Below are 27,616 nucleotides of genomic sequence, written 5' to 3'. Positions count from 1 at the left end.
AGGGTTCTGTCCTGACAGAGATTAGTAGAGAGGTTGCCGATGAGCTTGGGGCGAAGCGTGCCATGCAACATTCAGTCGTAAGCTACTGCCGCCTCGTGGATTTTCGCCCGAACTATACGCACCTAGCTCGAGCGGAGGAGAGTAGTAGGGACGGTAGTACGCATGCCGCCGATGGAGGGGAAATGAAAAACGGCGGCTGGCGGCAACTCGAGCTTTCGCGATCTCATGCATCAAAGCAGACGCATTATAATAAATAAAATTATTGATTAAATTGTAAATATGACCAATACTTTTATATCCAGTCCTCCTTTTTGTCCTTTACTGCTACAACAATTACAATTACATAAAATTTTAAATGTTGATCATTGACTTTTAAAAATTATTTCTTGTAGATTCCTTATAAAATGTTTCAAAATGTTTAAATTTATGAACAATTTATGTAGAAGTATTTTAGAAACTAAAATACTTCTATATATGTTAAACGTGATGAATAAAAAAAATTATAAACAAGTATAAAATTATGAATAAAAATTTATTTAATTTATTTTATATCATTAAGATTTCATCAATTAATATTTGTAAATATGCAGGTATGTATGATTGCTCTATTCATTAATACTTTTTATATAATGATATAATCGGACTGTAACGAGCGTATTAGCGAACAATCATATTCTGTAAAATGTTTGGGAAAACTTTTCAATCGACATTTTAAGAAAAACACAATACTTCACGGGATGAGCTAATTCGCGGTATCTAGCGACGTCGCGCACGAGGCGATGTGCATTTATTTTGATCTGTCAGTTAGTGTTTACATCGCCGTCGCGAGCATCGAAATCGAACGCGTGTAGTTGCGTTTTTTGAGCAAATTCGTGTTTTTTTCGTGTTTTTTGTCTTGTTAAGTGCAATAGTAGTGCAAAATGGCCAAGCAGTTTACATTGTACGACTTTTGTAAACACATCCGCTGCAACAATGGAAAGCTCGCAGGTCATCGCTTGTTTCGTTTTCCAATGGATTCAGAAAGACAACGATTATGGATTGAAATTCAGGTAAGTGAAGTTGATTTCATATTCATTAAGAGGTTAAGCGCTACATGAGCCATACATATCAATGCAAATTTTCAATTGCTATTGTGCAATTGTTAAATGCTACTTCGACCAAAAGAGGTCGATAACTCCTATTTTCAAAACGATTACATCATAATTAGTGGCTTAGCACTCAACCTGTTAAAGAATTTTCTGTTTTGATATTAATTATGCATCTGTTTTGATTATTAATGTTGAAGCTCTGACAAAAGTAGATAGAAATAAGAAGTGGCTTTATGTGTAAGCTATGAAAATATCCTACTTTTGATCAGTTGATGTACAACATGTTCATAGCTCAGTGGTCTAGATGATAGCCTCCTAATCTGCGGATGCGGGTTCAAGTCCGCCTCAGAATTTATTTATTTATTTTTTTTAAGTATTTTAAAAAATATTTATTTTTAGTCAACTACTTAATTCAAGTAGTCTTTTTCAATTGAATTAATTGTATTAATTAATCGAAAATACGTATTATCTGACTGCAGGCATTAAAAATAGATAGCAGCATACATTTTTTTCAACAGGTACTGTATGCAGTTGTCAATCTGCTCGCTTTTCAATGGCAGCAGTCATATAATAACCAAGTTATGTTTATAGCTCACACATAGCGCCACTTCTTTGTTTAATTGAACTCTTAAATGTGAATTTAGGTTTAACATGGTTAATTAAATAATTTGTTTTGCTAAGTTCGATTTAACAAAGAAATGGCGCTATGTGTAAGCTACAAACATATGGGACTTTTTTTTACTTTGAATTGCAATCATACTCAAGCCTAGGAAATTTTGTTTATTTATTTTTGAAAATTAGGTATTAATTTAATGATATATCATGAAATGGTCTAAATTTTTGCATCCTTTTAGAGAAAGCTTTGTAATGGTAAAATTTTCGACTTGATAAAAAACGGGTTGGAATTAATTGTGATATCGTTGGAGTTCAAATCGCGTGTTTTTTGTTGTTGTTTTTAGTTTGTGGATTCGGAAAAAAAAAATTGATTCTGCCAGATAAATTTTAATTTATGGCGGTTTATTGTTTTTCAAAAATATTATTTGCGTTTATTCTATCGTCTCAAATAAGTCAGCTAAAATGTATTTAAAAGAGAATAAAAGTACCTAATTTTGGAAAAAGGTAAATTTGTAGGTGTCTTGGCAAAGTTTGTTCCGAATATTTCAAAAATCTATTGTTTTTGAGTTATTGATGATTAAATTTGAAATTGAAAAAATTTAAATGAATGTTTTAAAAAAAAAGCTAAAAATGAAATAAAAATTTAGGGATACGTCAAAGTGGAATTAATTAATTAATTTATTATATTTATTATATCTAATTTTTAAGTGAAATAACAAGTAAGTTGTGTAGTATCTCGGTTATTTATATCCCTAAAATTCTACAAATTGAAAACGTCATATAAATTGAGAAAGTTGAAAGTCCTTTATTTTATAATTTAAAACAATAATACAAAAAAAATCAGGAGGAAGCTAAGTGTCAAGGACTTGGCAGCGTTTTTTCATATGAAATATATCTACGCAAAATTATAATGCAATATTGAAGTCAAGTATTAAAAAATAACTCAAGACTAGTCAAAAAACTGAAATAACTACATAATATGAAAATATTATATTTCGTTAATATTTTTTAAAAATCTCCCAATACTTGTTAATATATATTTTTATCATGCTTCTTTGAAGTGTATATATGTAAACAATAGACGCTTCATGCTATCATGAACAATTGTACATATCTTCTTTTTTAAAAATTTTTTAGCAAAATGTTTATTGCAAAAATGTCCAAGGACGCGTAAAACATCGATTCTTTCATAAATATACATATTTTTGTTATGTTTATTTGCGGTAAATATATGCGAAAAATTTATAATCCATCATTCTTCCGTTGAAAATTTTACATTCATTTTTTTCAACCATTTTTTAAGCGAAATGTTAATCACAGAAGTGTCCAGGGTCACCTAGCTCATCAATTTTTATAAATGTACATATTTTATTGTGTATTTTGCGGTATACACGTGCAAAAGTTTATAATCCTTTATTCGACTGTTAAATAATGTAGATTTCTGTTTTCTTATAACATTTTTTTAGCAAAATGATCTGAAAAATGTCTGTTGTTTTGTTGGACATAAATGGTTTTACAGATAGTTGAAAGAAGTAGAGGATTATACTAAAAAAATTGACTTTTAAAAAAGTAAAAGATCAGGCGAGTTTGATATATTTCGCAACGAAATTATAAATCAACATAGAACTTAACTCTAAGTTAAGTAAGCCCTTAATTGAACAGAATAATTTTTGCTTTAACCCATTAACGTCCAAAACAGAAAAATTGTTACTCTGTTTTCAACCGTAAATCTATCACATATTCCACGAATATATTCAAAGCAAACATACTTTTTCTGAAGTATTTTTTTCTCTACTTTCCATTTCTGGTATCAGAATTGCGTATTTTTCACTCAAAAATCCAATATGGCGACGTTTAAAAGAAAAAATGCAAAATTTCGATACTTTTTTTTTTAAATCCAATTTCTTGTTGTGTTAACGTTGAGGACGGAACTTTATTTTTCAACTATGAGTGCATAAATGAGTTGTACTTTAAATTCAGTTTGGTCCCGAATCCAGAAATTCAATATGGCGGCTAGAAAATGGCGCCTGAAGCGCAAAATTTTGCCCAAACTTTCACGAATTTTTTTCTCGAATATAATGCATTCGACGAAAAAATCAATAAGAATAAAAAGTGCTTAGAATCAATCAAGGAATATGTCTAAATTTTTTCACTGAGTTTTGAGCAACTTTTTTATTTTTGCCAATTGGCAATTTATGACAAATTGGAAAAATTCATCGAATCGTCTCGAAAAAATTCAGATATACTTCTTGGTCAATTCTAATTACTTTTTATTCTCTAACTTTTTCTTATATAACACTTTGTTTTTGAGTAAAAAATCAAAAACCTTAAAAAATTTGAGTTATGCAACTTTTGGAATTGTTTCATAAACTATATTGAATTCTCAATCGAAAAAGTCTGAATTTAATTACTATATTCAATTTGCCGAATTTTGCCAAAAGCTTTTGTAATGTTTTTATCTGAATTTCAAAATAGTGAATCATCATTGAATGTTCATAAATCGATTTTGAAGAATCTTTAGTTTTTTCACTCTTTGTCTACTATACTGTTAGTGTTCTAAATATTAGCGTTAATATTTTACTTGTGTATTTAGCTTTTCAAGTTTTAAAATTGTAATGGCTCCAAAGCGCCGGAGAAATGTAAGATCTCAATCAGAGTCTGAAGAAGATTATTCTGATGATAACGATGATCATAATATTTTGGTACCTAATCCAGATGATTCGGGCAGTTCTGGTCAGAGTGACGTAGATTCTGGTTCTGAATCTATTGATAACTTATTACTGAGTACATACGCAGAAACTTCTAATAATTATACGAATGATCAATCTAAATTGGAAAATGAATATATTTATAAATGGATTTTTCAATGCGAAAAACATATCATCTGGAATGTGACAGATACTCGGGCACAAATTTGAAGTAAATTTGCTCATAATTGACCAAAAAGTGCATATGGAACAAAACATTTTAAAGTTTTTGATTTTTTTTTTGAATTTCAAAAAATCTTAAGAATTTTATGGTTTTTGATTTTTTACTCAAAAACAAAGCGTTATATAAGAAAAAGTTAAAGAATAAAAAGTACTTAGAATTGACCAAGAAGTATATCTGAATTTTTTCGAGACGATTCGATGAATTTTTCCAATTTGTCATAAATTGCCAATTGGCAAAAATAAAAAAGTTGCTCAAAACTCAGTGAAAAAATTTAGACATATTCCTTGATTGATTCTAAGCACTTTTTATTCTTATTGATTTTTTCGTCGAATGCATTATATTCGTGAAAAAAATTCGTGAAAGTTTGGGCAAAATTTTGCGCTTCAGGCACCATTTTCTAGCCGCCATAATGAATTTCTGGATTCGGGACCAAACTGAATTTAAAGTACAACTCATTTATGCACTCATAGTTGAAAAATAAAGTTCCGTCCTCAACGTTAACACAACAAGAAATTGGATTTAAAAAAAAAAGTATCGAAATTTTGCATTTTTTCTTTTAAACGTCGCCATATTGGATTTTTGAGTGAAAAATACGCAATTCTGATACCAGAAATGGAAAGTAGAGAAAAAAATACTTCAGAAAAAGTATGTTTGGTTTGAATATATCCGTGGAATATGTGATAGATTTACGGTTGAAAACAGAGTTACGATTTCTCTGTTTTGGACGTTAATGGGTTAATATGATTAAATATAATTAACTTGACTTTGTTTGATTGATCTCAGTTCTTTTTTATTTGTAATTTCGTTGCAGAATATATCAACCTCGCCTAACCTTTTACTTTTTTAAAAGTCAATTCTTTTAGAGATTTCAGTCCTTCAAAGTTATTTATTTTGCGAATTCCATATTTGTCCTAAAAATAAAATATAAGCGCCTTAAGCACCTTTTGACCATGGTTTTTTTGTAACATTTTTATCATTATAATGAAAACACTGATTGTTCTGTCGCAAAATATTAGTATGGTGGCTATAATTGATAATGTATGTTAAAAAAATTTAGGATAGGTCTAAATTTTTGATGTCCACGAATATTATTATTAAAATAAGACACCAAAAACTACGAAGAGCATCACCTAGACTTTGTCATCGGCCACCCTGTACACCTAGACGCCGTCCTCGCATGATTTACTTTCCTAAACACCAAAAACTACGGCGCGCATCACCTAGACTTCGTCATCGGCCACCCAGACGTCGTCATGTACACATAGACACCGCCCTCAAATGATTTTTACACCTACACAAAAAAACTACGGTGCACTACGCCTAGATCTCGTCATCAGCCACCCTGTACACCTAGACGCCGTCCTCGTATGATTTATTTACCTAGACACCAAAAACTAGCGCACTACCTAGACCTCGTCATCGGCCACCCTGTACACCTAAACGCCGTCCTCATGTGATTTATTTACCTAGACACCAAAAAATACGGAGCGCACCACCTAGACGTCGTTATCGGCCACCCTGTACACCTAGACACATCCCTCGAATGATTTTTACACCTAGACACAAAAACCACGGTGCACAACACCTAGACGTCGTCATCCCGGCTACCCTGGCTACCGCTACCGCGCCACTTAATATTAAATAGAAAAAATGAATGAAATCATATTTGTAGCCCCGCTGGTCACATCAGTAATCCCACTGGTCTGTATAAGTATGTGGGAAAGCAATATGTGCGGCTAAATTCACGGTCTTAACACTAGCCATGTGCAGCAAACTTCATGGTCTGAACATTTGGGCTAAAGAATCCCAAACTGATTTTAGCATTTTTGTTCAGACATGCTTGTTTATTGTAAAAAAAAAGCTGCTTTCTTGTCAATATTTCAATTGGAAATCATAGTTAATCATACAAATATGATTATACGCCAAAAAAAATTAGATACAATAATATAAATATTTGTATTTATTGAATTGAAAATTTGAAAACCCAATATAGAAGTAAATAGTGTCGCGGTTGCCGCAGGCTTCTCAAACTCGCCTTCGTGGCGCTACCGCGTCACTTGATAGTTATATTATCGTATGCATATATGAATACAAATGATATAATATAACTATATCAATATATCGGACGCGGACACTTCTTATAGACCATTGACTCTATTGGATACGATGGGAAAGACGGAGGAAGCGCTGATTAAACCGCGAATACTTAGCGCCGTACGCGAAGCGGGAGACCTCTCTGATAAGCAGTATGACTTTAGAAAAGGACGATCGACCATAGGGGCCATCAGAGAGGTAACAGACACGGTAAAGAGGGTAGAAGAGGTTAGACACGCGACTAGAGACATCGTAGTTTTGGTAAAGTTAGATGTAAAAAACGCGTTCAACTCAGCAAGGTGGACCGACATACATGATGCCTTAGAGTCTTTCGGTGTGCCGCAATACATTATGCGTCTTACGGAAGATTATCTGAGGGATCCGGTTATAGAGTATGACACGAAGCAGGGACGTCGAAGAAGACATATAACTGCAGGAGTAGCACAGGGTTCGATCTTAGCGCCGGACTTCTGGGGCATCTTGTACGACGGGCTTCTAAAACTGGAAATGCCGGGAGGCGTGATGCTTGTGGGATACGCAGACGACGTAACCGCGGTTATAACGGCACGTAACGTGGACATCGCGCAAGCGAAACTAAATGCGATTATGAGTAGAGTGCCATGGTGGATGTCGAAGCACGGCTTGACTTTAGCGCTTAATAAGACCGAAATAGTTCTCCTGACAGGAAAGCGGATACCTACCATCATACCGATGAAGGTAGGCGGCGAGACTATAACTACGAAACCATCAGCAAAGTATCTAGGGGTAACTACATCTAAACATCTAAATCTCGTCTGTAAAAAAGCCATGACTAGGATAGGTCAGCTTAGCCGACTCATGGCCAACGTGCGCGGGCCTAGGCCAATAGTCAGGCGGCTACTCATGGCGACCACCATCTCGATTCTATTATATGGAGCCGAGGTGTGGGCCGACGCGATGAGTATGAATAAGTATCGGAACAAGATAACGGCTGTACAGCGAAGGGGGGCCCTTAGAATAGCATTCTCCTACCGGACGGTCGCGGTCGAGGCATCGCTGGTAATCGCAGGGGTAATCCCCGTGGATTTTCTTGCGACTGAACGCAAGCGGATCTACGAGGCTCGCTTAGCGTCGAATAGCATCTCGATCGCTGCGGAAGAAAGAGAAAAAACAATGCGCAATTGGCAGACTAGGTGGACCGAATGTCCAAAGGCCAGGTGGACTAGGATCCTTATTAAAGATGTAGGCCCGTGAGTGGACAGGAAGTGGGAGGAGGTTAACTTTTACCTTACCCAGTTTCTCTCCGATCACGGATACTTTAGGAGCTACCTGTTCGCGATGAACAGGGTGGCATCACCGGGGTGTAAGTACTGCGGTGACGAACGGGACGACGTGAGACACACGTTTTTTGACTGCCCCCGCTGGGCCGAGAAACGTAGAGTACTGGAGCTGACGATAGGGGCGTTCACGCCCGAGACTGTAGTTGAAACGATGCTTGATAGTAAGCAGAACTGGGATGAGATAACGGCGTACGTGGAGACGGTTCTCCGCGCGAAGAACAATGACGGTTGCTTGCAAGACTAATTGACGGCTAGAATAGCTTAAGACAGGCGACCCCCGAAGGAATGCGAAAGCGGCTACCGGGGGGGTTTTCGCGGCCTTCTGAGAGCGGGAGTTTTAGTGAGTATGCCTGGTGTTGTCCCACACCTGGAGAGCCTGACACACGGGGAGTCTCGCACGGCTTCTGTTATGGTGCATTATGCATTTCTCCAACTCTCCGGATAAACAAAAAAAATATATCAATATAATCTATAATCATTAGACATATAATAATTATATTTAAATCAATATTTAGTGAATTATCCTGAAAAAGACGTTATGTCATTAGACATCAATTTTAATATCAAAAATTTTTTTAAATTTACGTCTCTTTTCTATTAAGTTATGTAAAATAGCACAAAAACTTAAAAATGATAGTAAAACTGTATTATAATCTCGCAACCCATGCAACCACACATCCTATGTTACTGTATATTATTTTTTATAAATAATTAAATAATTTGTTAGTTACATCCATTTATATTGTTACATTATTTTTTATTAAATTTTAATACAAAAAATTTTAATTTACAAATTACATATGAATAAATATTCTTATTGTATTTATCAATTAAAAAAAAACATCTTTTCATGTCATAATTTGTTTTCAATTGAAATATAATTTTGTAGGGAATCAGCTGCTATCTAACTGGTTCCCCTCATCGATAAGAACAGCTGGTGTCTGTAATCAACATTTTCAAGATGAAGATTTCATGGACGTTGGTAAAACTAGGATGCGACGCAAACGAAATCCGATTCCTTGGAGGATGCAACAGCAGCAGCATCAGGATGTGCAATAAATGTGCAACAAAGCAGAGCGTGCTCGAAGATCAGCAGCAGGATGCGTATCAACAACAGCAGCAGAATGTCAATCAGCAGGACCAACAGCAACAACAGCGTGTCAATCAGCAGGACCACCAGCAACAACAGGATGTCGACCAGCAGGATCAACAGCAACAACAGCAGCTATCAGTCGACCAACAGGACCAACAGCAACAACAGCAGTTGTCAGTGGACCCATACGACCAACAGCAAAAACAGCAGCAGAATATCAACGATGAACAACAGGTAAACTCATTAATTATTTTGCAGGAGCATACAGCTGAAGGTGAACATGTCGGTATGTGTGTCAATTCCAGCGAAGATGAGATTTCATTTAATACGTCAATGGCTAAGTTCAGTTATCCTTCAGCCAAACAATCTTTTTGTACATTTAACGAGAAGGTTATTGACCTTGACTATTTACACATTGATGATGTATATACGTCAAATACAGCATTTACAGAAGCAAAAACTTCACAAAGAAAAATAAAAGTTTCTAGATGTTGTAAGTTGTATGCTCGTTCTAAACAGAAATTAGTTGATTCTTTGACAATAAAAGTGAAGCAATTGCAGAAATCTGTAAAAGCAGAAAAAATGAAAAATCTTCGTTTGCGTAAGAAATTAAAAGTAAAATATATTAGAAATAAAAATTGGACTGTCGATGATTTTCTAGAGAGTAAAAAATTAGTTGTACTGCTAAAACATACGAGCATTATTCTGTGGTCCATCAAACTGTGGAAAAACAAATAGTTTATTGGCTTTAATTACACACCCCAATGGTCTTAGGTTTGAGAATTTGTATGTATACTCTAAATCCTTGAATCAGCCAAAGTATCAATTTCTCAAAAATGTCTTGGATCCGATTGAAGGAATATCATATCTTCCGTTCAGTGAGCATGAATCTGTAGTATCTCCAGATGAAGCCCTTCCAAATTCAATAATGATTTTTGATGATGTGGCATGTGAGAAGCAGGATAACGTCAGAGCATTCTTCTGTATGGGGAGATATAAGAGTGTATATAGCTTCTATCTATGTCAATCTTATGCTCATATAAGAAAACATCTCATTAGAGATAATGTCAATTTGTTAGTAATTTATCGACAAGATGATGTAAATCTTAAACATATCTATGAAGATCATGTGAATACCGATTTAACTTTCAACGAATTTCGGAATCTTTGTTCTGAATGTTGGAAGAATGATAGATATGGATTCATCGTTATTGACAAAGATAAGCCGATCAATGAGGGCAGATACAGAAAAGGATTTGACTGTTTTGCAATAAAAAAGGAATTATGAGTTTCAAACTTACAGTTCAATTGTAGACATCGCCACGTCAGCATGCCAGACTTCGAGAAAGAGAAGAATGTTCTTAGTGAGCTCTTGCGAGCTCGTGAGGCTATTAAAAAAAATACACTTTATTAAAACAGGAGAAAGATGATTTTGAAAAAGTCATCGGTGATACTCTAAAACCAGTCATCACACCACTTGAGAAACTTGTTGAGATGAAAAGTGAAAGCCCACTACAGCAACCATCCAATCACATTATGGATCAAAACAGCAGTAAAAAAATGAAAAAAAACGAATGAGAATCGATCGATCGAGTTTGCTCAACGATCAAAATAAGAACAATAAATCAAGTTTATTGGATTATACTGTTTATGAATATGATGATGATGATGATGATGATGATGATGATGATGATGATAATGATGTTTATGACACAATAACCAGTTCTACATTTAGATCCGCGAGTGGAAAAAATGAATCAGCTGAAGACTTTTTATCATTGCTAGATAAAAGCCGTAGAACGATTGATAATATATACGGAGTGCGAAAGGTTGATGAAGTGTATATGATTGGTGATTCAGAAATTGAATTTGATGATAAATATGTCAAAGTCAGAAATGAAAATTATCCTAAAACGAGTGGACTGATGGAATTGCTATTTAAAAAATATCCGGATGATCTTCTTCTGAGCTCATCAGATCGTGCAAATTATCGCAAGATTCTGGAAGCAACAAATGCTCATCGGAAAAAATTCAGCAAAGATGAATCTATACTAATATCGAGAAGTAATAAATATAAAAATATATTAGCACCAATGTTCCGCAGCACTCCACGTACAAAGAACAGTAGCAGCGGAGGAGGACTCATAACTAAATATAAAATAGCTAAGAAAAATTCTTCCATTGATCTCGTCTACTGGGATGATCCAAACGAGCTTACTGAGAGACTTGGACTATTGATTGCCGAACGATCAGCTGGAAATAATAATCACAACAATGAAATCCAGTCGATTATTGAGGAATTACGTGAAGCTCGGCATATATATTGATACGCAACTTTCTTCTTTGCATCAGTACTACTATGAGTCTCGATGTGTTTGGAAGAAAACTTGAGGGCTCGCAAGTGAGTCGTGGTCCTCCAGGCATTGGTTTCAATTTTACACCGGACGGTGATTTTGATCTAGAAAACTTTCACTGAAAGTTATTCTACAAACTGAAATAAATTATATAGCTGCTAAAATTGCTGGAATTGGTGAAGTTATAGAAGAATACAAGCAGCAAGTTGAAAAACATCAATTGGAAGTGAATGCAAAATTGCGTTATCTTTATAGTACAACTCTTCGCAATTACTCTGGTGTTGATTATATCATTGAAGAAGTGAATAAACAATTAAAAGTTCGTATAGACGAATTTCCAGATGCATTTTCATCTACTGGCTTCTAAGCCAGCACGTCGGCGATACAAGAGAAGAAAATATGACATACGTGGAATAGACGAAACTTGGCAAGCTGATCTTGTAGAAATGATACCATATTCAAAAGAAAACAAAGGTTTTCATTACTTACTCACTGTCATAGATATATTTTCAAAGTATGCATGGGCCGGGCCAGTCAAGTCAAAGAGTGGTAATGATGTTACTACAGCTATGAAGTCAATACTGAAAGAAGGACGAGTACCGAAGAATCTACAAACTGACCAAGGAAAAGAATTTTACAATTCAATTTTTCAAAAACTTATGAAGAAGCACAATATACACTTATACTCTTCACATAGTAATCTTCATGCAAGTATATGCGAACGATTCAATAGAACGTTAAAAAATGCAATGTGGACAGAATTCAGCAAACAAGGAAGCTATAAATGGATGGATATTCTATCTAACTTGCTCAAAGCATATAATTCGAGAAAACATCGGACAACAGGAATCGAGCCTGAAAATGTTACACAGGCAAATGAGCGAGAAGTCAAGAGACGTTTTCCAAATGAAAAGTCGCCAGTGAAAAAACCAAAATTTAAAGTAGGAGATAAAGTACGAATAAGTATGATAAAAAATGTTTTTGAAAAAGGTTACACGCCAAACTAGTCAACGGAAATTTTCACAATAACGCGAGTTGTAAAAACAGATCCAGTAACTTACCATCTCAAAGATTATTATGATAAACCCGTCTCTGGCGGCTTTTATGAAACGGAAATTCATAAAACTATGTATCCGGAAATTTATTTAATAGACAAAGTTTTAAAGAAAAGTGGTAAACGCGTATATGTTAAATGGTTAGGATTTAGTGACAAGCATAATAGTTGGATAGATAAAAATGAGATTATATGAATTATTCAAGGTTCAAATAAATAAGAAAGCAATTGTTATTATATTTAATAATGTATTTATTCATGTAAATTGCACACAAGTTTGAACAAATAAATAAATAGTATTTAACAATTATCAGTCTTTGTATTTTATTATTTTAGCATGTGGTGAACTTAAAAGAAGATCCACCCTGATATGTTATAAATAAACTAAGTTTATTTGCTGTGTTAGAGAGATTATTGAAAAGTTCTTGATCTTTCAAGATTGCTGATGAGATCTTTTCTGGAAGAAATATTTGAAAGCTGTCATCGATCTCGGACACGATCTTCATGCCGAATCTCGTCTTTACTTCCTTGAGGGCAGTCACCATGTATGCATGATCTTTTTCTAAGCCCGTGGCTTTCTTCTTGGGCAAGACCCGCGCTCAGCAATTTTGTTAAGTGCAGATAGATCCATTCTGAAAAGTAAAAATATAAGAATTTGTGTTAGAGAAAATATACTTTCTTTGAGAACAAAAATAGTGAGAATCAGCTATGAACTTACTTGGAAATGTTAAGTGAGTCTTGGTTTCTTCCCTAAAGGCAGGTCATTTTCAAGCTCGACTGCTCGAATGTGCTCTTCACCGTGCTGCGTCGGTTGATATAGCCCATTCCCCGCCATGATGTCTGCCCCTTCCATCGCCTCTTGTATAATTTCCCTTCTATCGGAAGATGCCCCCTCCATCGATGGATTCCATTCGTGCATTAGCTCCTCACAAACATCGTATTCGATAATGATTTGTTCGCCTGTATCGCCATAAAGTGTCACCACCACTCGTGCTGCACTGTTTTCATTGGTCACTTCGTTCCCCCTCTCCATTGCTCTCTCGCTTTCTTCTTCAGTATTGGTCGCTTCATATCCCTTCTCCACTTCCATCTACCCCACTCTTTCTTCTCTTGTGTCAGCCATTTTTTCATCCCCCTCCATTTGAATTACAGCCAGCGCCATCTGTTCCTCAATAATTCGGTAATAACCCCAAGGCAAAGTGTCTGTGCTATGAGGTAATAAGTATCTTTTATCATCATGCGGACTTAGTGCTATTTTATTCTGTTTTTCAGTATGCATTACATGCAATTTAGAGCGAATGTTGCACTGCTCACGTTTAACAATAATTTGTTCTTCAAGACATTTTCGATAATCTTCGAACGTGATTGTTTTCTTCACAACACTCGATTTTATGCCTTTGGCTTTTTTCACAGTCTCAGATCCATCTATCAAAATACTATACATTTTGCTACGTAAACCAATAAATTCCGTCATAATCTTGCCACAGCATTCATCTTTCATTAATCCAGGCACTTTTTTATTGACACGCGGGAATCCAAATTGATTGTTCTCTTTGTAATCCAACGTATATTGGTTTTTTAATGGTAATACTTGTTCTCTTTAGCTGTATAGCAACCAAATTTTCATCAAAGATAGCACAACTATGAAAATTTGGTTGAGCTATACGTGCTTCTGCTCCATATCGACCTGTAAATTTATTCACTAATCGCACATCAACGCGAGATCGTTCTCGCTCGATGCACTTACCATATACTGCATTAATTAATAACTTGTAGAAAAGCTTTTCAAACTCATTCTTGGCCTGCTTTCTCTTCTCTGTATTAAATTCAACATATGGTTTGAGCCAAGGCTTCTGCTCAAAACTCAGAATCCTATGCACTTTTTTTAGTCGAAGTCCATTATCTAATACCTGTTTTAACGCAAGATAATGAATGACATACCTTTTCTTATCGTTCAAAGTAGTCAACAGTTTCTTTTGCTTTGAGCCAGGGGGTGTACGATGTTCTTCACAAAAAGGCAAATCTTGATGATCATCATGTATTTCTTCAGGATACTCTAAATCTACTTCAGCAAAGTAGCCTGTATCAGTCTGGTGGTGCATTGAAAAAATTTGAATTCGATCCATTTGAATTTTCCCACTGGTAAATACTGCACCATAGCCCATCCATAAAGATTATTAATATCAAAATATAAGAGTGTCTTCGTTTTCTGATTCTTATCGTATGATGGTCCCATGTACGGATTGTTCGCCTTAGCATACCGATTGCAACATTGACTTATTCCTCCTCGAATGCCTGCTTCAATAAACATCAGCATATCTATATCTGTAAGAAGCTCCAATTCCACTTTTGTCATTTTTAGAGCTGCTGAAAATGTGAGACCTGGAGTCGTGTAAAAGTGTGCAGGACATAAACTATACGCTTTCAGAGATGTCTCTCGAAAACTTTCGAATACGTCAGCTAATAATAAAACATCTGTTTTCAAGTACAAATCTGAATATTCAACCAAAGTTTTTATAGTAAACATATTCCATACTGTAACAGCATGGTGATAGTCTTCGTCAATAATATGAGAATCTGTTAGTTTATTGTAAAACTCATTCTTCTCTGGCAGTTTTGTAGTCATCAACTTGTCCAATCCATCTACGAGATCATATGGAAATTTACCTTTTCGTCTAAGAAGATTGATTTTTTCATCTGTAAATCCATCATTTTTAAACTCATTTACTGCTATCGGCACGGTTTCCAAATATGATGCAAGCTTTTCCAACGATGATGGTAAAAAACGCCATGAATCTATAAATCTAAAACTGATGTCACAGTCATCTATATACATCGTAAATGAAATATATTTTTCTTTGTTGTGAGGTATCAGAGATACTCGTCCATTCATTATTGTAGAAGAAGCAATCTCTTTCAAAATGAAGTGTGTGTCATAATTGAGGTTATGAAAGATAACCGGCACAAACCTCGAATCCTTGTAATTTAAATTGCATGAATTGTGAGCTGCACCTCTGAAACTAAATAGAAAAAAAAAGTCTTACATGTTGTATAGCATTTAAGTTAAATATTTGTATACATTAAAAACTAACGTACTGTCCTGTTAGATGACAATGGTCTCGTACTGCGAGTTCTTCACTTTTGATAGGCTTTCGGCATATATGGCAAACAGATGACGTCCGAAAAGATAATTCTTCTAGATCTGTAAGTCTCATTGGTTTTGGATTTTTTTAGAGTAGATCAATCTTTTCACTAATTCCTTTCAGTTCTCGAACAAAACATTTTGCCGGTGTCTCTTCATCTTCATTTTCTTGTCTTTATGATTTATAAACAGATAAACTGTCATCGAAGCTGCACTTTATATAATAGCCTATGCTATATGCTTCATGAAGCTGAAAAGCATTTTCATTTTCAGTAGGCTTTAACAAACATTCAAAATCTGCATAAATAACAAAAGGAACTTTTTCACTTTTATTGTAATCTTCAAATTTAAGAATGTTATTCTTAAAGTCGGTCAAATTAATTCGACATTTATTTAAATTTTTGCAATCATTTTCGTGCATTTCTAACCTTTCTTCACAGTAAAATTTTTGTAAACACCTTTCGCAGTGGTATGATTTTACATGATTTAATTAATTGAGTGCTAAAAGTCGAGACAGATATTTAATCCAAACGTAGTGGTATTTAGGCAAGCTTCCGCCATCGTCATGATTATTTTCTTCATTTTCATCTATGTAAAAATCTTGAATGAGGAGTAGATTAACATGTTTTTCTTTCTTTTCTTTTGTAATATGGCATGGCGATACTTCGAACTTTGCATTGTACTTTTTTAATATGTATACATTTATTGAAATATCATTTAATTTTTCGAATTTCGGAACATCTTTGAGTTTCACTGGAAATTCTATATCACCAAAGTTCAGCTCGTTCTCAAACAAACGATATTGATTAACTCTATTGGGATTAGTTTCACTAGGATGCAATGCTGAAAGTATAGCATACTTGAAACAATGATTATCATTATTACGAACATTAACACATGCCTTTTTCTTTTCTATAAAGTTTGGAAGTGGAATGAAGGAACTCCCCTTGATTGGAGAATATTTTTTCATATTGATACACAAACTGATAATACTCGTCAGAGTCCAGCCAGAATCTTTCTCCTGGAATTCTTCAAGCTGGGTGAGAATAGGTTCTTTGATATGATCCTTGAACCATTCTTCCAAATTCGTTGACATGAATGCTGTAACACTTTCACTTGTAAAATATTTAATGTCTGTCGTTTCCTCACCTTTTTTTGCATAGAAAATTCTGCGATAAAGTCATAATTTATTTTTACAACGTTATATTCCTTCAAGCAATCTTCTACTTTAACCTTGAAGAGCTTTTGCGCATCGTTAAAAAAACTTAGAAATTCTACATGCTTTATGTTTACAACTACACCTGTTCTAATTCGATTTTGAAACGCTGATGCTACATCTCGCCACTCAACTCTAGCTTCAGTTTCTTCCGATTGTAGACCACCTCCTTGCTGAAGATGTTGTTGGAGTTGAACTTGCACACATGAAATATGTGTCATACAAGTTTGATATTTCTGCTTTTCTCCTCTTGCAAGATTAGCTTTGTCGATTTTTTCGTTCAATTCCTTTATTGTGGAATTGCACATGTCCAGCCAATAATGAATATCATTATTGCTCATTTCATGTATATTTCGCAAAGTATCACGCACTACTTCAACAAGGCGTTCAAAAAGTTGAAATGAAGCCATATTTACTTTTTCACTTAACACTCACAAAACAGAATTGTATAAAGAACTAGTTTCGTGTACTGTTGTAGACTAAGTCTGCTCCTCACAGTAAAATTTCTTGCTATATATAGACGAGACCACGAAAGAAAAGGAGGAAAATTTTAGAAACTACCAATGAATAGGAAGTTTGACAAGGAGAAGGGATATTGTCTTGGGAAGGAATGGATTTTCTATCTTTGCTCCAATGAGAAGTGGTCATCTTCGACATTGAAAAGCTGTTGCTCTATGCTTCTTTTTGACAACCAATTGTGTGACAACCAAGGTGGAGTTTCTTCTTATATAAGCAGGATGACAAAATTCATCTGTTCATTTACAATAAATTCGTCTTATAGAACTAACTCTACTAAGCTGCAAGATGACTGCAATGTATGAATACAAAAAGATGTTTCAAAATACCATACTGAAATATCCGAAGAAAATGTTTATATTGTTGACATACAAGGATTTCAAAGAATTGCTGCGGATACTTTCATTTTCAAGGAAATTAGTTTTCTCAAAATAAGAAAAACAGCTTTACCAACTGCTTACCTCTTCAAGTCTCCAATGCCGTGGGAAGAACTTACCGAGGAAGAAAAATGTATGATACATTGGCTAGAAAAAAGTCACCATGGAATTGAATGGAATTCTGGTGACATTCCATACCATCGACTTCAACATGTCTTACAAATCATTACACGAGATGTTAAAAAGATATTCGTTAAGGGAGAACAGAAAGCACTGTGGTTGAAAAATTATTTACCGAATACGTAAGTATTTATACATTCCTTCAATTCTTTTTTTTTCATGCTTTTAATACTTCAATTTATCCACATTATTTTTTTTTCAGTCTAATATGTAATGTCGAAGATCTTGGATGCCCTCCGCTCGAGAACATAAAAAGTAATAAAAATTACTTTTGCTTGCACCATCATCTTTCTATTAGAAGAAAACCATCATGTGCCGTCCATAATGCTCTTTCAATAAGAGCATGGTTATTAAATTATTTGTCTGAAAAATTTAGCCAAGACGAAGTTGATAATTATTGAAATGTACTATGAAACAAATTATTGAATAAAATTATTTTTTTTAGAAAAATTAAAATTTTGTACACAGTTGTTATTTTTTATTATAAAAAAATATGAAAACTTTTATTATTAATTTGAAAAGGGATTGAAATTTGTCATCACCTCTTATTCACACGTAGTCAATTTATCAGATTAGTTTATTTATTTACTTAGACTAAAACGAAGACAAAGAGCAGAGTAATTCAATTTAAAAATCATACCTAATTTTTCTTAAATATTTTACAATTTTTTTCAACTTTTCTGAAAATTTCGTACACCTATCGTTAAATAAAACTTTGAATTTGGGAAAACTCCCGCCAGTGTCCGTCGTAAGTTAACCGGAGCTGACGCGCATGCGCATCAGCTTCAGTTAACCAACGGTCAGCGCTGGCGGAAATTTTCCGGAATTCAAAGTTTTAATTAATGGTGAGGTGTTCACAGTTCTTTAAATTTATTTTTTTTATAATTTTTGTAAATTTTATTTACGTTTACATGATCTATTATTATCTCATCATCTATAATCCTCGGTAAATTGCGTTGTTATTGCTGTGGTCGCTGTTGCTGTTGTTGCTGCGGCTGTGGTTGCAGCTGCTGTTGCTGTTGTTGCTGCTGCTGTTGCTGCTATTGCTGATGTTGCTGATGTTGCTGCTGCTGTTGACTGTCTGTCCTTTTCAATTGTAAAATACCACGTCTCGGTACTGGTCTCGTAACCTCTAAAAAAATTAAACGAACAAAAAAATAAATTTATTGTATAAAAAATAATACAAAATAAAACTAATTTACTGTTAAAGCATTTTTACCTGAAGTCATTGTAGATGTTCCTGGTTTTGGTGACGTCTCTCTCTCTCTCTCTCCTGCCTTCTTCTTCTTCTGCTCGTTGCCTTCTTGTTCTGTAAAAATAAGAAATCAAATTGGTTTTATTATTTTATTTAAAATAAAGTTATATCATTTTTAGAATAAATTTAATATTTTTACCATTTGCTTTTCTCTTCATATTCGAGGATGTAATTTTAGGAATCCGCTTGAGATCGCGTATACTTTTAACGGATTTGCACGATGCGCAACTGTATGATGTTCCGCTTGAACTGGAGCTCGAACTGGAGCTCGAACTCGAGCTCGAGCTCGAGCGAGACCGTCTTCGGGTCGCCGAGGATTGCCGAGGCTGCTCAGCCGTAGGTGATCGCCGAGGCTGCTCAGTCATTGCGGATCGTCCAGACGAGTTAGCAGCTGGGGATCGCTGCGGCGGGTCAGCCGCCGGGGATCGTTGAGGCAGGTCAGCCGCCGGAGATCAATGAGGCGGGACAGCTGTCGGCGATCGATGCGGCGGGTCAGCCAGTGGGGATCGTCGAGGCGGGTCAGCTGCCGGCACTCACGCATTTTCGTCCACAGCTAGCGAAACGAAAAAAAAGGGAGGGGTATCTTCATAAAACTTATCGGTGCCTCTGCATCTTTTTTGGGGATTTCCTGCAGGCCTCTAGGAAACTCGTCAAAGTCAGTACGACGTGTTAATCTCCGCGCTCTCTGCAGGTAGCGCAACAAAATAAGGGATCTCCTGCCAAAAATGACTATCATAAGACCCGGCCGTCCGCGCGTGTATTTCAGGCCCTCTTCGGCCATTCGTCAAACGCTAAAAGCCTTTACAACGTTCATCTCTGCAGGTATCTGCGACACTCACGCATTTTCGTCCACTGCTAGCGAAACGAAAAAAAGGGAGGGGTATCTTCATAAAACTTATCGGTGCCTCTGCATCTTTTTGGGGATTTCCTGCAGGCCTCTAGGAAACTCGTCAAAGTCAGTACGACGTGTTAATCTCCGCGCTCTCTGCAGGTAGCGCAACAAAATAAGGGATCTCCTGCCAAAAATGACTATCACGAGACCCATCGGTCTTGGTGCATGCCTCTAGGTTACTCGTCAATCACTATGTATTGTTTGTCGTTCTCTAGTCCTATCAGCTCATGTTCATCTTCGGGCTCTCTGCAGGCCTATCGGTCTGAGTGCATTTTTGTGACCATTGTCTCTACGCCACTTATCAATCGCTAAAAGCGGATCTCTGGAAGGAAAACTGACTAGCTTTTCTGGGAAAGCTAATTGGGACTTAAAATTAGGGGTGGTCCCACAAGCAGCCAATAGCATTTGTAGGCGGTGAGAAAGCTTTAAATCGCTCATGCAAGGGAAGGGATTGAAAGAACACTATAGGCTTTCAAAAAAATACATACGGGGGTAGACTGGGGATACTCTCCCACTCTCTCATCGGGTACTAAAACACTCTGAGAGGAGAGAGGGTGTTTTAGTATCTTGGAGAGAGAGAGAGGGGATCCCTCCTCTTCCATCGGGTACCAAAACACTCTGAGAGGAGAGGGGGTGTTTTAGTATGCCTATGTTTTGGTATGCCTATCTACTACTGAATGAATAAATATTAGTTTATCCTCCCACAAATGCATTTATGAATATAAATAATTTTTCACAAATATTCATTTGAAATATAGAATGCCATTTAGAACAAATAATTTGTATGTATAAATATTTATGAAAATGTATTATTATTTATATTTGTTAAAAAATAATCAATAATTTATTGTACAAGATATAACATACATATATAATATACTGGTAGATTTGTCGACTTAATAATAGATTGTTGTTTTATATTCTTTTTGTTATATTTTCTTTACTGCGTATATATTAGGATATCGGAGATTCCGATAATTACTGAAATTCTACAATGAATCATTATGAAATTTTGAAGAATCGCATATATATATATATATATATATATGTATATTATAAGAAAATTAAATGACCTGATAAATAAATTATCATAAAAAGGATGCATGTAATTCATAATTTTTTACGTTACCTGAATTTGTAATAAATACTACACCCATTTGTTGTGAAAAAAATAGAATTTTCTGATATACAGAGAGGAGTCGAAGCTGGGCACAGAAGAGGTCGTCTTCATAAATATAACCCGAAAAATTAAAAAATTTTCGTTAGCAATGGCAAATGTTGTTAAAATTGCTAAATAAATGAAGCTTAAGCTTAAACATAACTGAATTAAACGAACAAACCATACTATCTTCTCGATAAAAATATGTTATTTTTAACTGAATGACTCCAAAAACGTTCGTGGCAACGCAATCAACGTCGTGGCTCAGTATTCTTATGCACTCGAATTCAAGTTCGATACCTGGCAAATTTTTTTCTTTTTTTTCTACTTGCTTATAAAATTTATATAATATGAAAAAATAAGGAATATATATTATATTAAAGTACACCAGGGACCTGCAATATATAAGTACCAGAATTAATAAAATTCTATAATTAATAATTAATATATATTATTCAGAATTAATAAGTAAAACGATAAAATTTAATAAAATAACAATGCAATATGACATTTTGCTTCAGCAATTATTTTTTGATTTAGATAAGTATAGTATGGAAGGGGGGTGCAATGAATATAAGTACGATTGTTAACTTTTTCATTGTTTACTAGAAAAACAGCAAAAATTAAACTCCAAAATTGTATGAATAAACATTAAATTATTTTTGGTTTTACATGTACTTATGAAACCGATATCATATGAACGAGATAATTAAAATATAAAATAATAATATATTGGTTATTATCACATATTATATATTTTTATAAGCAAGTAGAAAGTTAATAAAAATTTGCCGGGTCTCGGACTTGAACTCGAGTGCATAAGAATACCGAGACACGACGTTGACTGCGCCGCTACGAATGTCGTTGAAGTCAAATAATCGAAAGTAGCATATGTTTATCGAGAGGGTGGGGTGGCTTGTTAGTTTGATTTATTTTTGTTTAAGCTTAAGCTTAACTTCTTCGTTTAGGTTTAATCATGACTACTTTAAATAATTACAATTTTTTTACATTCGTTTATTTTGTTATTTTAACATTCTTATTAGCATAATAATATGCCTGAATAATCTATACTCAGCCTGGTTTATTACCTAATCCTTTTCAACCTGGTTTATTACCTAATTTTTTTCAACCCATAATAATATTTAAGAGGACGAAATAATCGTTTGGCGCAACCCACAACAATGTTAAATAATCATTTTAAACTTTTCCGAACATCGCACAGTTTTTAAGGACTAATATAGGTGCACTTCAATCTTTTATAAAGTTAAAAATGTACGTTTTTAACTTTCCACTTACAGATTTTCAACTTTGGCTTTTAGAGTGTTTCATTATAAGAATAAAAATCATTAAACAATATCTATATTGAGGTTACATGTACTTTATTACACTTAATGAAAAATAATATTATGAATAAAAAAAAATCCCTGCACAAGATTGGAAGCCTAGCTTTGCGTATTATCGGCTCCCAAAAAGCTCTTCCCCTCATCTCTTTTTGAACAGCGCGCGAGCTCGGTGGCCCAATCAGCGCGCGAGACTGCAGCTGTCGAGTGCGCAGACGCGAGAGTGGGAGATTTTTGCTAGATGCGTATAGTTCGAGTACGCACCGCATGGTGGTGTCATGATCGAATTCAGCACGCCATTTTAAAACGTCATCGGCAATCTCTCTACTAATCTCTGGTCCTGGGACCCCTGCTATTCAGTCTCTACGTCAATGACCTTCAAACAATACTCGACGGCACCGCAATTAAATATCTTTTTACGCGGACGATCTCCAGATTTATCTACACACCAACAAAGATAATTTCCTGGACGGCGTGGCTCGACTAGCAGAAGCGGCACGGCTGGTTTCTCGCTGGGCGGAGAGATCCGGTCTGCGACTCAACTCTGGCAAAAAGTCCATATTCTTCGGTTCCATTAAAAACGTTAATGATATTAAATCATGGAACTTGCCTGGTGTTTCGTTGACGGACGGAGTGATCGTCCCATTGAGTGATACGGTCGTAAGTCTCGGTGTTGTATTGGATAGCAAACTTACTTGGAAACCGCGGGTGGTACTATCACGAAGAAAGTCAACAAAGCCCTGTATAGCCTGCGGTTTATTAGGGGCTGCACCACTGAGATTCTCCGCAGAAGGCTGGTTAAGTCACGGATACAACCACACATCGACTACTGTGTTGTGACCATTCTGGACGCGTCGAACGAACAGCGAATACGGTTACAGAGACTGAGCAATTTATGTGTGAGATTCACCTTCGGGGTTAGAAGGGATGAACACATCAGTCTCTATAGGCGGCGTCTTGAATGGTTCGCACCGATTCGAGAAGGCTCTACTTTGAGGCCATTTTATTCTAGTCAGACTATGGTCCTTAGGCCGTAACTTAACTTAGTTTTACTGTGATGACGAATCTTGTGTAATATTTTTTCTTCATTTTATTTTCTAACTTACTATTTGGCCGTGAAGGCGAATAAAGCTCTGTCTGTCTGTCTGTCTGTCTGTCGACTCACACAATCGGCTCCCTCTCTTACTCCCTTCGATCGAGGCTCCTGATGACTCCACCTGATTGGCTCTCAGTCCGCGCGGATAACGTGCCACGCATCGGCGCCCGCTCATCAGCTCGTGACATGCGGAGGACCAATTAGCACGCGCGCTCACGAGGCTCGCTCTCGCGCCAACGTGGCTCATTCTCGCACCGACGTTGAGGGTTAGCTAGCCCGTTCTTCGAATTAGAGGACAGGCCCGCGCCGACAACAACAAGCCGACTCGCTTGTTTCTTTTGCGCACTCAGGGCTTGGCCGAGTTGGGCGAGTTCGTTACGGCTAGTCAAAAAGGCTGACGGCTTGTATCGTATTACTGGCGATTACAGGCAACTCAAAAGCCGCACTGTGCCAGATAGATATCCTCTCCCAGTCATCGAGGACATGTTACTTGAACTTCGTGGCGATACCTTCTAAGTCATAGACTTGAAGAAGACCTTTTATCAAGAGCGAATCGCGCCAGAAAGCTCTCGGACACCGAGAGGCGTTATAGCACCTATGATAGGACGCTTCTTGCCGCCTTCGCTTCGGTCAAACATTTCAGCAGCATCCTCAAGGGGCGCCCGTTTACGCTGCTGACAGATCACATGCCATTGTCACTCGCAGCGCAGCAGCCTCCAGAGAAAGCGTCGCCTCGCCAATCACGACAGCTCGACTATCTGCTGCAGTTCTAAATCACGCTCGCGTACGTCAAAGGCCTCGACAACACCGTTACAGATGCCTTCTCCAGAGTCGAGGCAATCAAGCATGCATGGACCTCACGATTCTCGCTAAAGACCAGCGTAACGACGCAAACCTGCCGCACCTGCTCGACGCTCAGGACTCTAAGTTGCAGCCGCTCAACATCGAAGGCTCCTCGCTTTACTGCGCAGTCGACGGCAACACCATACGGCCCTACGTCCCACGAGAGCGCAGAAAAACCGTCTTTAAGGCTTCGCACGGCCTCTCGTATCCAGGCATCCGCACAACGACAAATACCTTCACCCAGAAGTACTTCTGGCCGAGCATATGAAAGGACATCGCCCGCTGGACACGCGCCTTCCTCCCCTACCCACACTCTAAGGTCCACCGGCACAACCAAGCAGCTCTAGGCGACTTTGCGGCTCCGGATGCGCGTTTCGACCATCTCCACCTGAACCTCATCAAGCTCCTGTCGTGCTCGGGTTACCAGTACTGCCTCACCATCGTCAACAGGTTTTCCAGGTGGCCTCACGCCATCGCATTGCCAGATCAACAGGCAGAAACAGTCGCACGAGCCTTTGTGGATCATTGGATCAGCTTGTTCGGCCCGCCGCTTACCATCACGGCGGACCAAGGGGGGGGGGGCAGTGCCATCCGCAAGCCAATAGACTCGTTGAGAGGATGTATCGCACGCTAAAAGCCGCACTCATGTGTTACGGTCCAACGCCCTGGCCGCAAGTTCTTCCAACTGTCTTGCTCGGCCTGAGGACGACTTTCAAGGAAGATCTGCAAGCATCGCCGGCCGAGGATGCTCTTTGGCACCACTCTGCCTTTGTCTCCGAAATACGAGCCTTGATGAACAGGCTCCGCGCTGTCCCAGGCGCCAGGCACCTTCCACCTCGAACACCATTTTTCCATGGTGATTTGCGCACCTGCGCTTACGTGTTCAGAAGGGTGGCCACGGTACGGACAACGCTGCAACCGCCCTATACGGGGCCACGCAGGGTGCTTCGCCGGCTGAGCGAGCAGCCGTATGTCATTGACATCAACGGCGTGGCCAAAACCATCTATACGTCGTCGCTTAAGCCGGCCTAACTGGAGGCAGCCGACATTCCAGCAGCGCCGGCACTTCCAGCAGCCGCGCAGGTACCTCCAGCAGCAGTGATAAACTTCTAGACCCGTGTCAAACACGTCACTACTCCGCCATATCAGCGTCCAGCGGACCATCGTCACGACTAACCTTCGCCAAGGTGGTGAGATCACCGGCACGACCATCCACACCAGCGAATCCGCAGAGGCCGATGCAGAGTGAAGAGAGGGGAATGACCAGCTTGAGGATCGGCGCACTATGGGCGATTTCAGGAAAAGTATTGTCGAAATCAAATTGCGCCTCTCAGGAAAGTGCTAGGGACCTAATTTATTTCTTTTACAATGAAGGTTGTACTTCTCAGATATAGGGAAAAATATCAGAATATTGTTTTCTGATGATGTCGAGCCGGGGCACCTATGAAAAGTACGAAATTTTAAGAAAACGATATTTTAGCTACTTGTTAATGCATTAATATGCCATAAAAATACATTTTAAAATAATTGGGAATTTTTGAGACGATCATATACTATTTTTTTAATTAATGAATGATTTTTTTACCTAAAAATTCATCTATTTCGACCTATTGTACTAAGAAACGTGAATCCGGGACTTAAAATTATCATAAATCACGGACCTCTAATTTGATTAGCTTCGAATATTATATTCTAATAATACGGCACTATATAAACAAGAACACATGTTATTTTAAAGTATTCTAACCTACAGGAATTTTAAATCTGAGAAGTTTCATTCTGTAGCATGAAAGATTTCAAAGTTAACACACATAAAATTGTTGACAAAATAAAATATTATTATTCTCACCACATATAACGTACATAAATTGTTATATATATATATATATATATATATATATATATAATTATGTAACCTAGACTATTACATTACATGTTAACGCTATAGTATTTACACGTTATATAGTAACAATTAGCAACGAAATAATAACTCTGTGATATAAGTATTCCATTTCCAATTATGCCATTCATATTCCATATCCAATATGATAACCTTCTATTATTTCATAATAATTACATTATAGATTCTTCATCATAATTATCATAAGTTATATTACTTTCATCATCATTTGTGTTCTGGTTTTCTTCTTCCCACTCTTCTTCGTTCATAATATGCTTATAAAATAGATTGAGGATGAAATCATAATTCTGAGCTCATGACAAAATTAAATTCGTAAATAAACTTACGTTTCTTTTATATAGTTCAATGCCTGTGCATTTTGAAAGAATATGTGCTTCTTAGCTGATTTTATTTGATTGCCTATGAACATCCAAGATAGTTTTGGGTCACCCATATGCACTGCTCTGTTAAATACATCCGTAATTCGTACTAATCTACTTGTCTGTCTGGAGTGTTCTGTCATATTTCTGCGATAAAACTTATGCCAAGACTCATTAGCATCTTCGGCATAGTATGCTAAAGGCATAGGAAATTGCCTGACAATTTGACACCCATGCATTAAAATTTTATCAAGCATTGGATTCATTCGACACCATGGATACGTATTGTAGTACAGTTGATATGTATTTATACAGAACCTTTCTAACTCGTCTAATTTAAGCTCCTTTTTGCATTTAAATAAAGTTAATATAGTTACAATATTTTGAACCAAATCTTCATTAATTTCCAATGACCTTGCACATTTTTTCGGATCTTCAAAACATCTACGAGCTATATTTCCAGTATTTGTTGTTCCATGGCCTTGTAATACTTGGTCCACTCTAACTCCGAAATCAATGAAAACTTTTTTCTGCACATCTCTTTTTCGAATTTGATGTCGCTCTGAAAATCGTAGAATGTATAAATTAATAAAAAACATTAATAGCATTTATTAATTAATGAGGTAGTAGCTTAAGGCTCTAAATAACCCCGTCAAAACGATCAACGTTGATTCAATGCTGATTTCAATATTGATTTCAGTCTGAAATCAGCGTTGATTCAATTTTGAATCCACGTTGAATCAACGTTGAATTTGTCCGAAAACGCAACGTG

At 36.5% G+C, this 27,616-nt stretch overlaps 3 protein-coding genes across 17 annotated transcripts in view; all 3 read right to left on the bottom strand.

Annotated features, from left to right (window-relative positions):
- The window catches only part of LOC100119385 (echinoderm microtubule-associated protein-like 2), an 804,666-nt gene that overhangs the window by 652,543 nt on the left and 124,507 nt on the right, over window positions 1–27,616 (bottom strand). The gene's annotated exons all lie outside the window — the stretch shown is intronic.
- LOC116417329 lies at window positions 12,897–15,574 on the bottom strand. Its single transcript, XM_031930041.2, has 2 exons — window positions 13,267–15,574; window positions 12,897–13,180 (listed from the first exon to the last, which is right to left on the bottom strand). The coding sequence occupies exon 1, from the start codon at window positions 15,439–15,441 to the stop codon at window positions 14,611–14,613; it is 831 nt and encodes a 276-aa protein (XP_031785901.1). The 5' UTR covers window positions 15,442–15,574; the 3' UTR covers window positions 12,897–13,180; window positions 13,267–14,610.
- LOC116417331 (RNA-binding protein with serine-rich domain 1-B-like) lies at window positions 15,860–20,849 on the bottom strand. The gene is made up of 3 exons (XM_031930043.2): window positions 19,374–20,849; window positions 19,199–19,288; window positions 15,860–19,111 (listed from the first exon to the last, which is right to left on the bottom strand). The coding sequence occupies exons 1-3, from the start codon at window positions 19,597–19,599 to the stop codon at window positions 19,020–19,022; spliced, it is 408 nt and encodes a 135-aa protein (XP_031785903.1). The 5' UTR covers window positions 19,600–20,849; the 3' UTR covers window positions 15,860–19,019.

This window comes from Nasonia vitripennis (genome assembly GCF_009193385.2).
Source record: "Nasonia vitripennis strain AsymCx chromosome 4 unlocalized genomic scaffold, Nvit_psr_1.1 chr4_random0007, whole genome shotgun sequence".
NCBI lineage: Eukaryota > Metazoa > Arthropoda > Insecta > Hymenoptera > Pteromalidae > Nasonia > Nasonia vitripennis.
This window is presented reverse-complemented; position numbering and strand designations above follow the sequence as displayed.

Bases quoted from the DNA above. Each gene is read 5' to 3' on its own strand.
- LOC116417331 (XM_031930043.2), bottom strand. From the start codon at position 19,599: ATGACTGAGCAGCCTCGGCGATCACCTACGGCTGAGCAGCCTCGGCAA. The intron at 19,289-19,373 runs GTAAAAATATTA...TTATTTTTACAG, and splicing joins TATGAAGAGAAAAGCAAATG to AACAAGAAGGCAACGAGCAG. The intron at 19,112-19,198 runs GTAAAAATGCTT...TAATTTTTTTAG, and splicing joins AACATCTACAATGACTTCAG to AGGTTACGAGACCAGTACCG.
- LOC116417329 (XM_031930041.2), bottom strand. From the start codon at position 15,441: ATGAATGGACGAGTATCTCTGATACCTCACAACAAAGAAAAATATATT.